General features: G+C 44.6%; 1 protein-coding gene across 1 annotated transcript; it reads right to left on the reverse strand.

Moving 5' to 3' along the window:
* Positions 1-2,176: 2,176 nt before the first annotated feature.
* On the reverse strand, positions 2,177-4,273 carry LOC147963324 (protein FAR1-RELATED SEQUENCE 5-like). Its single transcript, XM_087529546.1, has one exon. It carries the CDS (start codon positions 4,271-4,273, stop codon positions 2,177-2,179), a length of 2,097 nt encoding a protein of 698 aa, XP_087385672.1.
* Positions 4,274-17,166: the final 12,893 nt, after the last annotated feature.

A 17,166-nucleotide genomic window follows, 5' to 3' on the forward strand; every position in this document is an offset into this window, starting at 1 on the left:
AGCACCATGGCAATAATGCATGCCAATTTTTGTTGATTCCCGACGTTCAATGCATATTTTAGGGTTTTCCCGGTGAAAAAACCCTAAAACACCGCCCGGACGTGACGCAACGTGCGTTTAGTGTCCGTTTTCGTCCAAATCATGCGTGGAGGGATAGATTGGGCATGCACACATGCTGGCAAAATTTGGTGTCATTTCATCCATGTCATCACGTACATCATGTGCAATCAGGACCGTTCGGGTCTGCCGGAGGCCAAGTCTCAAAGGCATTTTCTTTTCCAACTCAACCAAATGAGCCCAAACTTTTTACACACCCTCACAGCACCATGGCAATAATGCATGCCAATTTTCGTTGATTCCCAATGTTCGATGCATATTTTAGGATTTCCCCGCTGAAAAAACCCTAAAACACCGCCCGGACGTGACGCAACATGCGTTCACTGTCCGTTTTCGTCCAAATCATGCATGGGGGAATACATTGGGCATGCACACATGCTGGCAAAATTTGGTGTCATTTCATCCATATCATCACGTACATCATGTGCAATCAGGACCGTTCGGGTCTGCCGGAGGCCAAGTCTCAAAGGCATTTTCTTTTCCAACTCAACCAAATGAGCCCAAACTTTTTACACCCCCTCACAGCACCATGGCAATAATGCATGCCAATTTTCGTTGATTCCCGACGTTCGATGCATATTTTAGGATTTTCCCGCTGAGAAAACCCTAAAACACCGCCCGGACGTGACGCAACATGCGTTCACTGTCCGTTTTCGTCCAAATCATGCATGGGGGAATACATTGGGCATGCACACATGTTGGCAAAATTTGGTGTCATTTCATCCATATCATCACGTACATCATGTGCAATCAGGACTGTTCGGGTCTGCCGGAGGCCAAGTCTCAAAGGCATTTTCTTTTCCAACTCAACCAAATGAGCCCAAACTTTTTACACACCCTCACAGCACCATGGCAATAATGCATGCCAATTTTCTTTGATTCCCGACGTTCGATGCATATTTTAGGATTTTCCCGCTGAAAAAACCCTAAAACACCGCCCGGACGTGACGCAACGTGCGTTCACTGTCTGTTTTCGTCCAAATCATGCATGGGGGAATACATTGGGCATGCACACATGCTGACAAAATTTGGTGTCATTTCATCCATATCATCACGTACATCATGTGCAATCAGGACCGTTCGGGTCTGCCGGAGGCCAAGTCTCAAAGGCATTTTCTTTTCCAACTCAACCAAATGAGCTCAAACTTTTTCCAATTTTTAGGATGTACAGAAGGATATTAGGTGACTCCAATTATCTGTACAAAATAATTTTCGACCCTAGTTATAATATTTTCCAAATATAGGGTGTATAGTTTTTGGCACGAAAATTAAAGAACGCACGTGGAGTGAAAATTTCACAAGTTTTGGGCGAGATTACACCTGACTAATTGACATGAGAAAATAGAGGAGTTTGCCTAATATAAGTAAATGTAATCAAATCCCTAAAAAAATATTCAAACGAGCGGGGCAACGCAAGACACCTTATATTTCGAACTTTTTCTAAAAGATCTATACATCTTATATCAAGGAACGGAGGGAGTATTTTTTTATTGCGAGCTATCTGAAGTGACATAAATAACTATATATCTGAAAAGTTACATAAAAAATATTTGTTCATCTGGTTACGTTGTCTAGTAATGTCCTCAAGGTCACGGGTTCGAATCCCATTATGGACATTATTTATATTTTGCTTGTAATTATTCTTTATTATCTGTAGCCCAAAACGGTAATTCATTTTATGATTTTCACCTATTGCCTCCTTTTCAGTGTATACTTTGCATACATGTGCAACCATCCGTCCAGATACCGCCATAGCCAACTTTTCAGCTCAAGAACAGAATATATAACTCACCCAAGAAATTAGAAATTGACTCGCGAGATCATATGAACACGCTTACTATGCACTTCCTAATCCCAATAAAATGACCTTCATGCGATAAGATAAATCATTCAGGAAACACCAACACAATAAATCTTCTGCCACACAACGCAACAAAATAATGGTTTCAGGAGATGCATCAATAGCATGAGTAGATGAGTACATGAGCGGCACCACCACTAAAAAAATCAATTCATATAAGTCTGGCATTATAAAAGTCAGGCATTATAAAAATAAAATTCACTTCTTCGGAACATTGTTTTCATTCCAAATCTCGTTAAACGGCTTCCACCTCTTGTTGGATGTCTTGGATGGAGCACCTTTCGGTTTAATTATTTTTGGATTCCGGACATTTCCTGGACATGTTTGGCTTGACCCTGAAAAATATGCTGGAAGAGGGCCCAGTGATGCCGCCTCATTTTCCCCACCATCTTCGCCGCCTTCAGCTATAATACCCTTGAGAAAATCCACCACCTTCTGTGACGTCTCCTGGCTGTTTGAAGCTTTGAATAAATACAGACTACAAATGTTCCGGAGTTCATGGTAACGATCCATCCGCTCAGACCATTCATGCATATTACCATTCCTCTCTGAGTCAAATGCGGACTTGCCTACCATCGTCCATCTTGTTGAGACACAACACCTAGGAATGCTGACTAAGCCAAGGTATTTTAGAACAGAAAAAATGTGAGCGCACGGGATCTCCTCCGATTCCATCTTCAGACAACGGCAATTCAAGCTCTGAAGCAACGGGCCTGCCATGACAAACCTCACATCATACGTCACATGCCTACTCTCTTTGCGAGCTACTGTATACAGAACAAAGGCATCATTCTTGGTCACTTCTGCTACTTCCCATTTTGACAACTGCATGATTTGATGTTTTACCTTCTTGAACATCACTGGAGTATAAATGAGAGCAGCACTTCTCTCAAGTGGATCAGCTGTTAATTCAGTAAAAGGCACTGTCAGTGAAGCTGTAGCATCCAACTCGGCCTCATTCTTGCGGATACGCGATAAACAGTGATCTGAGTGCTCTAGCAAATCAACAAGTGACATTCTCCTATCCAGATTCTTATGAAGCCTAGAGTTTAGGCTTTCGCTACGCTGATTGCTCTGCACGCCAAGGAAATATCTACCTTTCGTATAGGCCCTAGACCACTTCTTCCTCAGCTCGTACATCGTCATAATCCAAGCATCTTTTTCAGAGATATCATAATCCACCATAAACTCAACCCAACGTCTCTCAAACTCATCGACATCCCAGATGTGATAAACAAATTTCCTAAAATCCTTGAGCTTTTGCTTCCGTAGGTGTCGTATCATGTTTTGCTCAATGTGCCAGCTGCACAACCGGTGATCTGTATTGGGAAAAACCGCCGCTATTGCCTTCGCCATTGCATGGTCACCATCTGTGATAACTGATCTAGGATGTTTCTGCTGCGTTGACTCCAAAAATGCTTCAAGCAACCACACAAAAGATGCCTCGGTCTCAGCTGAGACAATACCAAAGCCAAACACGGTCGTGTTGCGATGGTGATTCACTCCTATGAAGGGGACAAACGGCAGGTTGTATTTGTTCACACGGTAAGTGCTATCAAAGATCACGACGCCACCAAAGGCATCGTAGTCAATCCGAGACTGTGCGTCTGCCCAAAAGATGTTCAGCAGATGCCCTTCACTATCAGTTGTGTACTTGTAAAAAAATTCGCCATCCATGTCCTTTCGGGCTGCCATATAACTGAGCACAAATTCGGCATCACGGCCTTCTATCCTTTCCTTCTTGTACTTGGCAACAAAATTATACAGGTCCCGAGGTATAAAGCCTACCTTGCTGAAACCACCACTATCCTTCTCCATTACTTCCATTATTTGATGTGTTCGAAGGCCACCAATTCCATACTCAATGACATCAGCCTTTTGCACGTCACTCAGCCCACGATGTGACCTTATGTAAGTTGTCTGCTCAGGCTTAGCGAGTGGATGGTTATGTTCGTCCACGAAATCTTTTACAAACCATTCACCATTATCCATACGAAGCTCGATCTCCATCCGAGCGCCACATCCACAACGTGACAGCGGCCTAGGAGTTCGCACCCGTTTAGTCTTCTCAAAGTGCTTCCTCGCCCGATATCCTTCTTTAGAGCAGACATAGAGGCGCCGAAAAGCTATGTTCGTGTCCAACTTCCTAGTCAGTTCTTCCTTTCTAACACCAAAACCCTTTGACCGAGCATATGCATTATAGTAATTGTAACCTTCTTCCTCGCTGCCAAAAATTTGACTGACTACCATGTCATATTCTGCAATGTCCTCCAGGGTGGCACTCCCATATTCCATGTCAAACACTGCAATTAATAAAGAATCAAATCTCACTTATTTGAATTCCACTTGTGAAACTGAAACTCGTTTCAGTATGAAGAATAAGATAGCCTTAGTATGTCGTGCTAAAAGTATGAACAATAAGATCAAAATGCATCAGTAACAATGCTTGCGTATATAATCAAACAGAACATTACATATACTCCAGTATGTCATTGAACAACATTTGGTACTATTTTTGTTATTGTCCGAAACTGAGCCATGATGTTTTGACGTTCATAGACAGCAGTACACGGGCATATGAATTCTAGCACAAAACAACATTACACTTAATAAACCGTGGCTACCCCCCCCTTCCCCCCACTATCCAGCACAAATGACCCACTGGTAAACACCATGTACCAGATGACAATGCATTCCATAAGAACATTTCTTTTGACGAGCATGCACTGCAGGATCTAATTAACTCTGATTTTCCCCATTATGCAAGATCTAATTAACTGTGATTTTTTCCATCCTGCAGCACTACTCAACATGATTTGTCCATGAACTGAAGACATGCCAATTCTACTTTAGTGTTCACAAGAGTAATCCTTACCACGTCCAGATACAGGGACGCACCGCAGAGGTCCACGACGGCGAGCGTGGATATACAAGGGCGGAAGCAGCTTCGTCGACTAGGGTGGCGCGGCCGCAGGAGCAGGGCTGTGCGTGGGAGAGTGGCAGCAACTGCCGGCGGCGCCCACGGCAGGGAGAAGGAGGCGAGCGGCGGCGACTGGCGGGGTGGCGGCGGCCGCGCGAGCAGGGCTGTGCGTGGGAGAGTGGCAGCGACTGCCGGCGGCGCCCACGGCAGGGAGAAGGAGGCGAGCGGCGGCGACTGGCGGCGCCGGCAGGGCGGCGACTGGCGGCGGCGGCAGGGAGAAGGAGGCGAATGACTGGGTGTGCCGTGTGCGTACAAAATGGGCTGAAACCTAGGCCCGTGGCAAAAATAAAACATGTCGCCCTTAATTTTGATGCCTATCCTACCCTCAAGAATTCAATGGTCAGATTTAGTTATATTGGTCCATCCCGCTTCAGCAGTATAGGGTACCGTAAAAAGCTCATCTAATAATCCCATTTCCTGCATGAAACCAGGCAGTTGCCAAACGAGTCGCCAGACTCCCCATGGATCACACTGCATGCACCATCAAACTAGCATCTCATGTCAGATGGAATTGCTCTTCTGTGACTTGCAGTGTTCGTTCGAGAGGGCCATGGCGATGCGTAACCGTCGTCGTCTTGGACGGATTTATCTCTCGGTAGAGGCTACTGGTCTGATTGATCTCTCGGTAGAGGCTACTGGTCTGATTGATCTCTCGGTAGAGGCTATGTGCTGATAACGTATTGTAGTATCAAAGTAAAAGAGACAAAGAAGAGACACAAATAATCCACTAGTTCCATTGCAATGTGGGAGACCCATTTATATACATGGTGAAGGGTGTGTTGGGGAGACACCTCTTCCCCAACAGACACTTCTTGGGAGGCATCCCTCCCATACAATTGATCACATGTTTTTTATTTCTCAACAATATCAAAGAGAGAGAAGAGAAGGATGTGAGAGATCACCCACACTACTGGAAAAATTGCCGTTACTGAGTTCTTTTGTATTTGCCGAGTACGAGAACATGGGATCATGGAAATAGACATCTAAGCCGAGTACAGGTCTCGGCACACACTAGGACACGACACCACTAGTAGAAAAAGGGTCAAACGTGAAGCACATTAGTGCCGGTTTGAATTAGAGCCGGCACTAATGTGTACATTAGTGCCGGTTCGTGGCGGCGATCAATAGTATCGGTTCGTGGCGAACCTTTAGTACCGGTTCATGCCACGAACCGGTACTAAAGAGGCTGCATCAGCCTGCGGTCAGGCTATGGCCCCACCATCACCATTTAGTGCCGGTTCTTACCACGAACCGGTACTAATGAGTTTATGGCAAGCTGTTTTTTGTCCCACCTCGCCAAGAGAGAGGCAGTATGAGCGGTTTATAAGCCGTGAGTGCACAGACAATGATGAAGAGTTGCAATGCTCACCTACATGTTGATTAGCTTCAAGCTTTGCGGAATAGCATAGATTGCACTGAGCTATGTGCAGTGCAGTCTACACTATTCCGAATGGCTTGAAGCAAATTAACCACCATTGCACCTCTTTTTTATTTTTAATAACTTATTTAAACTCCGGACTTCTTTTGTGTTCAGTATGCAGCATTTAAAGCGACGTCATCAATTTCCAACATGTTCTGACATCATTTGTTGTTTTTCGGTCATTTACCTAATTGTTTAGAGAGCTAAATGACCGTGAAATGGAAAATCACTACAAAATGAATCCTGAAAATGTTGAAACTTGGCATGGTATCATCATATCACTCGCATAGCATGCGCGAAAGAGTAGAGAGGGTCACGGCAAAAACTGGACGCACTTCGTGTACAAACTGGACAAACTCTTTCCGAGTATCAGGGTTTCGGAGTCCGGAGTGGGTACTAATGTGCATCCCACCAATCAGGAAGAATCACACGGATCATGTGTTTCTTTCTAGCTCTTGCGAGTCGTTGGATCAAGGGTGTGTTTCTTCCTAGCTCATGTGAGTCATTGGATCGAAACTACCACAATCACTTTGTGAGCCAGACGACCCTATATATAGCTAGCCCACCTCTCGCCTTCCCTGCATAAGTCTTTCAGTTCATCGACTACATACATCTACCAGTTCATCGACTGCATACATCTACCAGTTCATCGACTGAATACAAATCATTCGGATTCGCCATCATACGTCCAACCGTGCATTTGATATGCATATATATGCATCACGAGCCACGGTTGGGCTTTATGATGGCGATACCGATTGGTTTGTTCTAGATCCGACATAAAAGGTTTGATACAACTTCTTTTTTGTGACATAAGAGCTATCTCTCCTCCTACCTATTTTAGTTACACAACTACCTATTTGTGCCAAATTTTCACTTTTGCTGTTGCTCTTGCATCATAAGCATCCATGTTAACTGGACTTACAAGTAATGCAATTTAACCAAACTATCCTGTGATCTTCGCCAAGAGAGAGGCAGTATGAGCGGTTTATAAGCCGTAAATGCTCACCTACATGTTGATTAGCTTCAAGCCTTGCGGAATAGCATAGATTGCACTGAGCTATGTGCAGTGCAGTCTACACTATTCCGAATGGCTTGAAGCAAATTAACCACCATTGCACCTCTTTTTTATTTTTAATAACTTATTTAAACTCCGGACTTCTTTTGTGTTCAGTATGCAGCATTTAAAACGGCGTCATCAATTTCGAACATGTTCTGACATCATTTGTTGTTTTTCGGTCATTTACCTAATTGTTTAGAGAGCTAAATGACCGTGAAATTGAAAATCACTACAAAATGAATCCTGAAAATGTTGAAACTTGGCATGGTATCATCATATCACCCGCATAGCATGCGCGAAAGAGTAGAGAGGGTCACGGCAAAAACTGGACGCACTTCATGTACAAATTGGACAAACTCTTTCCGAGTATCAGGGTTTCGGACTATACAAAAATAAATAATGCAGAAAATAAAAAAACCATACAAAAAAATTACTCAAAAATAAATAGAAGAAAATAAATAATGCAGAAAAGAAAAAACTATATAAAAACTACTCAAAAATAAATAAAAGAAAATAAGCAATGCAGAAAAAAAACTATATAGCAAAATTGTTGGCACACTGCCCTGTGGGTCTACCAGACCTAGGGTGTGCAAATGCAGGCCCAGGAGGGCCAGCAGACCCAAAAGGCAGCGTGCCCTAATTAATTAGGCCCAGAAGCTTGCTATACAGTGGAGTTCGAAGAGGTAGCCGCGGTTCGGTTTATAAACCAGTGCGGCTGCCCTTCGCCGGGCGAGGTGGGACTAAACTTTGGGGTGGCAGCGCAAGGCCTTTAGTACCGGTTGGTGGCTCCAACCGGTACTAAAGGCCCCCCCCCTTTAGTACCGGTTGGAACCACCAACCGGTACTAAAGGCCTGCTCTTCCCGCCTCTTTGCCTGGCCAAAGTAGGCCTTTAGTACCGGTTGGTGGCTCCAACCGGTACTAAAGGCTCACCCTATATATACAGCACTTACGAAATTTCAGTTACATCTCCCCACTTCTTTCGTCAACCTCTCGCGCGCCGCTCCCGTCGCCGCCGCCCGTCGCCCGTCGTCGTCGTCGTCGTCCCCGCCGCCGCCCCGAACGCCGCGCGCCGCCGTCCGTCGTCGTCCCGCGACGCGGTCCCGTCGTCGTCCCGCACCGCCGTCCGTACGTATCTCGCTCTCTCCTCGCGCGTACCCGGCCGCCGCGCCGCGCGCCGTCCGCCCCGAACGCCGCGCGCCGCCGTCCGTCCCCGCCGCCGCCCCGAACGCCGACGCCCCCGCCCCGTACGCCGCCGCCCCCGCCCCGTACGCCGGCGCCCCCGCTCGTACGTACGGGGCGGCGCGCATGCACACACACACATGGATATACCACACACGCATACACACACATACACACATACGTACACACATATACGTATACACACACATACACACACATTTTTTTTTTCTTATTTTCTGTTTTTCAGAAAAGTTAATTAGATGATCGAATGTTAGATTAATGTCGAATGTTAGATGAATTAGCTAGATAGAAAGATTGTCGAACTAGAGATTAGAACTAGTTGAATAATTAATATAACTAGTTTATTTTTAGTAAGAAAATTTAGGTATATGAGATTTGAACTAGTTCAATAATTAATATAACTAGTTTATTTTTAGTAAGAAAATTTAGGTATATGAGATTTGAACTAGTTCAATAATTAATATAACTAGTTTATTTTTAGTAAGAAAAATTTAGGTATATGAGATTTGAACTAGTTCAATAATTAATATAACTAGTTTATTTTTAGTAAGAAAAATTTAGGTATATGAGATTTGAACTAGTTCAATAATTAATATAACTAGTTTATTTTTAGTAAGAAAAATTTAGGTATCTGAGATTTGATGATCTAATTAAAATATTATTTGTTAATGAGTTTTTCTGTTTATTTAATTTTTTATATATTTTGAGTTTATATAAATGTTAGATTAATGTCGAATGTTAGATGAATTAGATAGAAAAGTTAAATATATAGTAATGTCAATTGAATATATAGTTAGATATATTAATGTCAAATGTTAGATGAATATATATTTGGCTAGATATAGATGTTTAATGTTTCACCTATATGAACATAGGAAATGTCATCTGACGACGAAAAAGATTTTATTTTGTGCGAACACTGTGAAGACCAGCGCGGCCTGTGCGACCAAAATTTCCTTGTTGATGGTAGGCGCTTCAGCATCAAGCTGGATGAGACATTCGAAGTTGATACAGTAAGTCACTTTGTCAATTATTATTTGAATGCAAAACTTATGCTTCATTTGCTTCAACTTATAATTTTAAATTTTCACTATTCTACTATAGCGCATCCCCTGCCATGCAAGAATTTTTGTCTTGGATAAGATAGGTTTTAGTGCTATAGATGATATGGAGGTAAAGAGAGTTTACTTGAAGACGGAGCATGGGTATACTTTCAACGTCAAATTATATAATGGAGACACATACACCCATTTTGAATGCAAAACTTGGCAAGCACTATGCAAGGCTTATGCATTTGAGCCTGATATGGTTATCACCTTTGATATTCGTCCGGAAGATGATATTGAAGGTAATATAGACATCTGGGTCGATGTGCAAACGCCTCCAGTTCTACCATTTGGTGAGTTTTTCTCAACCATGCATGCATATGTTTATGTCTTTCATACAGTTTATTCAAAAATAGTTGACAACTAATTTGTATTGTCAGCTTATTTCGGTTCAAGCAAACATGTCCGGCGCTTGGTAGACAGGACCTACTATTGCCCCGGGGCTCAACTAAACTGCGAGGAGATAAGTCATTATGTTTCATGGCTTGAGGATCTTAATACTGTCAAGACAAATTTTTTTCCTAAACTTAGAAATGTTAGTACTCAAAACGTGCGACCAATGGTGATCGTATTGAACTACGGTCACATCTATAATCAAAAGATGATAAGATTTTAAATATTTGTCCTTAATTAGTGCATCTTTTGCATACATTATTTTTGAAGCTAAACTTTCATTGCTTAGTATATTAATTACTATAAGATGTTGTTCAACAGGGACTTTCGATGACAGTTGTGCCTCAGTGGATCGAGACAAAAGGTCGCATGTCAATGGTTAGCTTACGACCAAGATTTCCTACATTGCACATGAGTGCATTCAGGATTTCTGAAAGCGAAGAATGCTTAATAGTGAAAGATTGGAGCAAAATTGTTAACGATCGCAGAGAAGTATTAGGGGGCAGTAAGGTGAAGCGCAACCCAAGATTAGGAGACAGATTCATCTGCATGCTCCAGTATGATGAATCAGGAGAGCTATACATGTTCTATGCTATTCTACCTGAGAGGGAGCAGCAGGATCAGTAGCTACTAGTTCATGCTCTTAATTAGTACTTGTCTCATGTCCGTGTCCTGAACTTCGATCTTGGTGACGATTATGTTGAACTTGATGATATCTTTGCTTCTGTTACAAAGTGAATGTTTCCTCTTTAAGCTAGTCAGCGTTGATGATGATTAGATAGCTAGCGCGGTAATGACTATGATGATTAAATAGTGGTAATTAGACGACTACGATGATTTTTAGCTAGCTACAGTTTATTTATTTATTAATATGCGATGATGATGACGACGACAACGACTACAACTCATTATAACGTAAAACAATTCTAAATTAAATTGATAACACAAATTTAATTGAAAAATACAACATAAAACAAAAACCCATAACCATTTAGTACCGGTTGGTGTTACCAACCGGTACTAAAGAGCTCCCAGCCCCCGGAGCTGGCTCGTGCCACGTGGTTCCCCTTTAGCACCGGTTCGTGCTGAACCGGTACTAAAGGGGGAGGGCTTTAGTGCCGAAACGTTAGTGCCGGTTCCATAACCGGCACTAAAGGCCTTTACAAACCGGTGCTAATGGCCCGTTTTCTACTAGTGCACATGGGAAGTTCTGCCGAGCCCCGCTAGCTATACACTCGGCAAACATAAAAGGCACTCGGCTTATGCAGTATGCCGAGAGCCCTGTAGAAGGCACCCGGCAAAGAGGAGCCATGTGGCACAGCTGTTTGTAGCTGACGTCCCTGTAATGGTGGGCAGTTTTTGCCGAGACCCCCGATGAAAGGTACTTGGCAATCTATGTGTATTTAAACCGGCCAAACCCTAGCGCCCGCTCCCATTCAAACTCGATCGTGGGCAGGCCGCTGCTCGTCCCCACATAGTTCCGTCGCCGCCTCCGGCCCTTCTCTCTGCCGCCGGGCCTATACATTCCCACCGGCCGCCACCGTGCGAGCCAACCGGTCGGATTACCTGCACAGTAGCAGTGCGGCGGCGGCGTTTGAAGTTGGATCAATCTATCGGTGGATACGGCGGTTAATGGTATGGCCTTTTATGAGAAACCCGCCCGATGCGCACATACTACGTACGAAGTAGACCCGGATTCACCTATCGTTTGCGTACGAAGTAGACACGGATGCACTTACGATGCAAGATCTGCAGTGTGTTCGATGGTGTGTAAAAGACGGATCACAGTTTACGCGTGTGTGCGGCTCCTCGGCGATCCACGAGTTCCTACGAGGTCCATCATGCCGACAACAAAGTTTAATAAGAAACGATGCACTGCGTCATCAGTTATACTAGATCCAACTTCTCCCTTAATAACTTCACACTATTTTTGTTTTTGTGAAAAGAATCAAAACTATTATAAAGATTCCCCGATAGTACGAAACACCTCAAACATAATGAGAATTACATCGAGGTTCATGGACAACTGAACGACCGTTACCGCCGCCAGAACGAGCCGCCAACTCGCCGTTCTCGCTGCTCCCACACCGGAGTCGGCCTGACCTTGGCGATGACAGCCCTAAGGACCAGCACCCCTAGAACCACAGTTGTCGTCGTTGAATGCCTGAATAGATTTGAAGAACCTGACAGCAAAAAACGTCGTTGCGTACGCAAGACGAGAAACTTTAACCTTGCTGCCCGGACAAGCTGGCAGGAATCTACGCAGGAGCTCCGTTTAAACTGTCCAAACAGACAAACTTAAGGAGGATCGGAGCCAAAAGACTGACTTAAAAAAGAAGCGGCGACATCCGTCCAAACGCCGCTCATGCGAGGACTAAAACCCTATCCATCCCCCCCCCCCCCCCCCCCCACACACACACACACACTAATTAACCATTCAATCAATCAACGCTGGCACCTTTTCTTGAGTGCATTTGCACATTCGCAATGGAATTGTGAATGAAAGCATATTGCATTAGTGGTTGGACAATCTTCAACTTTTTTTAGGGAAATCTTTAACTTATCTTTGTCATGTAAATTTCCAGCAGGCATACAACACCAATGGGCGGTTATGAAAGCACGTATCATGCGGCTGCGCTGCGCGGCGATCGGCCTCCTATCATCGCCTCATCTTTTTTGTGCAACGCTTCAACTCGTAGTCCACTCCTTCCCGCCCCTACTGCTGACTCGCTCTATCCCCTCTTCACACTATCATGTACTCGAAGTCACGCCCCTACATCTCGTCCACATACCCAGTCCCGTCCATCATCACTTGGTGGAAGGGCCACGAAACCTGTCTTCATCACCTGTCTACCATGATCCTCGCGTCCCATCGGCTGCATGTGCATTGTCGCCGATAGTAACGCATGAGCATGTAGCTAGTATATTTATTATATATGCATTATTGAGCCCGCAAAAGCACATTACACCAGCATCTCGTGTCAGCCCAACGACAATCTTGCAAGAATATTAGTGGCACATTCAACCAAGTCGTGTTTTGTTCATCCCACAATCAATCGTGGTTAGACCAAAACACAAGACGCATCATGTTATAAGCTAGATTAGCCTGTCATGGGCCTCTTGGTCACATGTCCACTGAATGCTTGCTTGGATTTGATTAACTGGTGGCTTGTTCAGCATCGCAATGTCGTCCAGTACAGGCTGGGACAATAACGTTGCTCTTCCCTCTATTTTTTTTTCTTCCTTTTCTTGGCAAACATAACGCTCATCGTGGACGAGCTGCTAGTCTCTTTAGTTGTGGGCCTGTTGGGCTATAAGAGGGCCTATGTTGCTCGCGCTCGGTCCACAGACGGAGCTTTCGGTTGCTATTTCTCAAATACCACATCGCCTGCTTCCGTGCATGCTTTTAGTACCACATCGCCTGAGGAAAGGGAACATGAGCTGCTTATATACCGGCCTACGGACCTTGTAGTCACTGCATGGGACATGTGGTTAGCAAAATCAAAATTCATATAGAGTTAAGATTTCTCTTTAGGCATGCTAGTTTCGGCCATTAGCTTGGTTGTCTCGTTACATGCCTACTCACCACTCCGACGTGGAGTGCTTGCAGTTTTTTTCACCCCCCCACGCAATTATACTTTCAAACCGCCAAATCTCAAATGTACTACATAACTTGGCCTTTTTTTTTTCAAACCGTCAAATCTCAAATGTACAACCTAACTTGGCCCATTTTTTAGTTTTTGGAGTGGTTCCCTTTTTCGCACCTCTACCCCCTTCGATGCATCTGATTAAGCGACAAGTAAAATGGATCGCGGGAAGTATTATTCTTTGGAAAAAGGGCAAATATACTTTCAAACCGTCAAATCTCAAATGCACTACCTAACTTGGCCCTTTTTTTAGTTTTTGGAGTGCTTCCCTTTTTCGCACCTCTACCCCCTTCGATGCATCTGTTTAAGCGACAAGTAAAATGGATCGCGGGAAGTGTCGGGGATATACCCCGCGGTATGACCCGACCGGACTTTGCGTTTTTATTGGTAACCCGCCGGAGTGGCGACTCACGAGCCTGGCGACTCACGGATGGCCCTAACGGCGGGTTAAATAGAAGACTAGGCCCAAGGCCTAGAAGGCCGACTCATGTTATGGTGGGCCGGTTTACGAGGAAAGGCATAAGGAGTTTTCCCTTAAGTGGGCAGTCTAGGATTCGACTTGTAATAGACTAGTCCTAATCCCAATAGGACTCCACATGTAACCCGCTCCTTCAACTTATATAAGGAGGGGCAGGGCACCCCAAGAGGGAGGGCAAGAAACAATCTCTAAGGCTAGACCATTTTTGAGTGATTTACATCGATGGTGTTAGAACTTGACGTAAACGGTCACTTTGATGCTAGAAGTTGTGACGTACATCAAAATGGTGCAAAAACTTAGCTTTGACATGCAAATACAGTGCTTATCTCGTTTGTGTTGGGGAACGTAGTAATTCCAAAAAATTTCCTACGCACACGCAAGATCATGGTGATGCATAGCAACGAGAGGGGGAGAGTGTGATCACGTACCCTTGTAGATCGACAACGGAAGCGTTAACTTGGTTGATGTAGTCGTACGTCTCCACGGCCCGACTGATCAAGCACCGAAACTACGGCACCTCCGAGTTCTAGCACACGTTCAGCTTGATGACGATCCCCGGACTCCGATCCAGCAAAGTGTCGGGGAAGAGTTCCGTCAGCACGACGGCGTGGTGACGATCTTGATGTACTACCGTCGCAGGGCTTCGCCTAAGCACCGCTACAATATTATCGAGGACTATGGTGGAAGGGGGCACCGCACACGGCTAAGAATATGATCACGTGGATCAACTTGTGTGTCAAGGGGTGCCCCCTGCCCCCGTATATAAAGGATCAAGGGGAGGAGGCCGGCCGGCCCTCTATGGCGCGCCAAGGAGGAGTCCTCCTCCTAGTAGGAGTAGGACTCCTACTAGGAGGGGGAAAGAAGTGGGGAGGGAGAGGGAAAGGGGGGCGCCGGCCCCCCTCTCCTAGTCCAATTCGGACCAAGGGGGGAGGAGGCGCGCGGCCCACCTTTGGCTGCCCCTCTCTCTCTCCACTAAGGCCCATATGGCCCATTACTTCTCCCGGGGGGGGGGGGGTTCCGGTAACCCTCCGGCTCTCCGGTTTTCTCCGAAATCACCCGGAACACTTCCGGTGTCCGAATATAGCCGTCCAATATATCAATCTTTATGTCTCGACCATTTCGAGACTCCTCGTCATGTCCGTGATCACATCCGGGACTCCGAACTAACTTCGGTACATCAAAACTCATAAACTCATAATATAACTGTCATCGAAACCTTAAGCGTGCGGACCCTACGGGTTCGAGAACAATGCAGACATGACCGAGACACGTCTCCGGTCAATAACCAATAGCGGAACCTGGATGCTCATATTGGCTCCTACATATTCTACGAAGATCTTTATCGGTCAGACCGCATAACAACATACGTTGTTCCCTTTGTCATCGGTATGTTACTTGCCCGAGATTTGATCGTCGGTATCTCAATACCTAGTTCAATCTAGTTACCGGCAAGTCTCTTTACTCGTTCCGTAATACATCATCTCGCAACTAACTCATTAGTTGCAATGCTTGCAAGGCTTATGTGATGTGCATTACCGAGAGGGCCCAGAGATACCTCTCCGACAACCGGAGTGACAAATCCTAATCTCGAAATACGCCAACCCAACATGTACCTTTGGAGACACCTGTAGAGCACCTTTATAATCACCCATTTACGTTGTGACGTTTGGTAGCACACAAAGTGTTCCTCCGGCAAACGGGAGTTGCATAATCTCATAGTCATAGGAACATGTATAAGTCATGAAGAAAGCAATAGCAACATACTAAACGATCGGGTGCTAAGCTAATGGAATGGGTCATGTCAATCAGATCATTCACTTAATGATGTGATCCCGTTAATCAAATAACAACTCCTTGTTCATGGTTAGGAAACATAACCATCTTTGATTAACGAGCTAGTCAAGTAGAGGCATACTAGTGACACTCTGTTTGTCTATGTATTCACACATGTATTATGTTTCCATTTAATACAATTCTAGCATGAATAATAAACATTTATCATGATATAAGGAAATAAATAATAACTTTATTATTGCCTCTAGGGCATATTTCCTTCAGTCTCCCACTTGCACTAGAGTCAATAATCTAGATTACACAGTAATGATTCTAACATCCATGGAGCCTTGGTGCTTATCATGTTTTGCTCGTGGAAGAGGCTTAGTCAACGGGTCTGCAACATTCAGATCCGTATGTATCTTGCAAATCTCTATGTCTCCCACCTGGACTAGATCCCGGATGGAATTGAAGCGTCTCTTGATGTGCTTGGTTCTCTTGTGAAATCTGGATTCCTTTGCCAAGGCAATTGCACCAGTATTGTCACAAAAGATTTTCATTGGACCCGATGCACTAGGTATGACACCTAGATCGGATATGAACTCCTTCATCCAGACTCCTTCATTTGCTGCTTCCGAAGCAGCTATGTACTCCGCTTCACATGTAGATCCCGCTACAACGCTTTGTTTAGAACTGCACCAACTGACAGCTCCACCGTTTAATGTAAACACGTATCCGGTTTGCGATTTAGAATCGTCCGGATCAGTGTCAAAGCTTGCATCAACGTAACCTTTTACGATGAGCTCTTTGTCACCTCCATATATGAGAAACATATCCTTAGTCCTTTTCAGGTATTTTAGGATGTTCTTGACCGCTGTCCAGTGATCCACTCATGGATCACTTTGGTACCTCCCTGCTAGACTTATAGCAAGGCACACATCAGGTCTGGTACACAGCATTGCATACATGATAGAGCCTATGGCTGAAGCATAGGGAACATCTTTCATTTTCTCTCTATCTTCTGCAGTGGTCGGGCATTGAGTCTTACTCAACTTCACACCTTGTAACACGGGCAAGAACCCTTTCTTTGCTTGATCCATTTTGAATTTCCTCAAAACTTTGTCAAGGTA

The sequence above is a fragment of the Triticum urartu genome, chromosome 6A (assembly GCF_056163025.1).
Source record: "Triticum urartu cultivar PI428250 chromosome 6A, HENAU_Tu73, whole genome shotgun sequence".
In the NCBI taxonomy this organism is placed as follows: domain Eukaryota; kingdom Viridiplantae; phylum Streptophyta; class Magnoliopsida; order Poales; family Poaceae; genus Triticum; species Triticum urartu.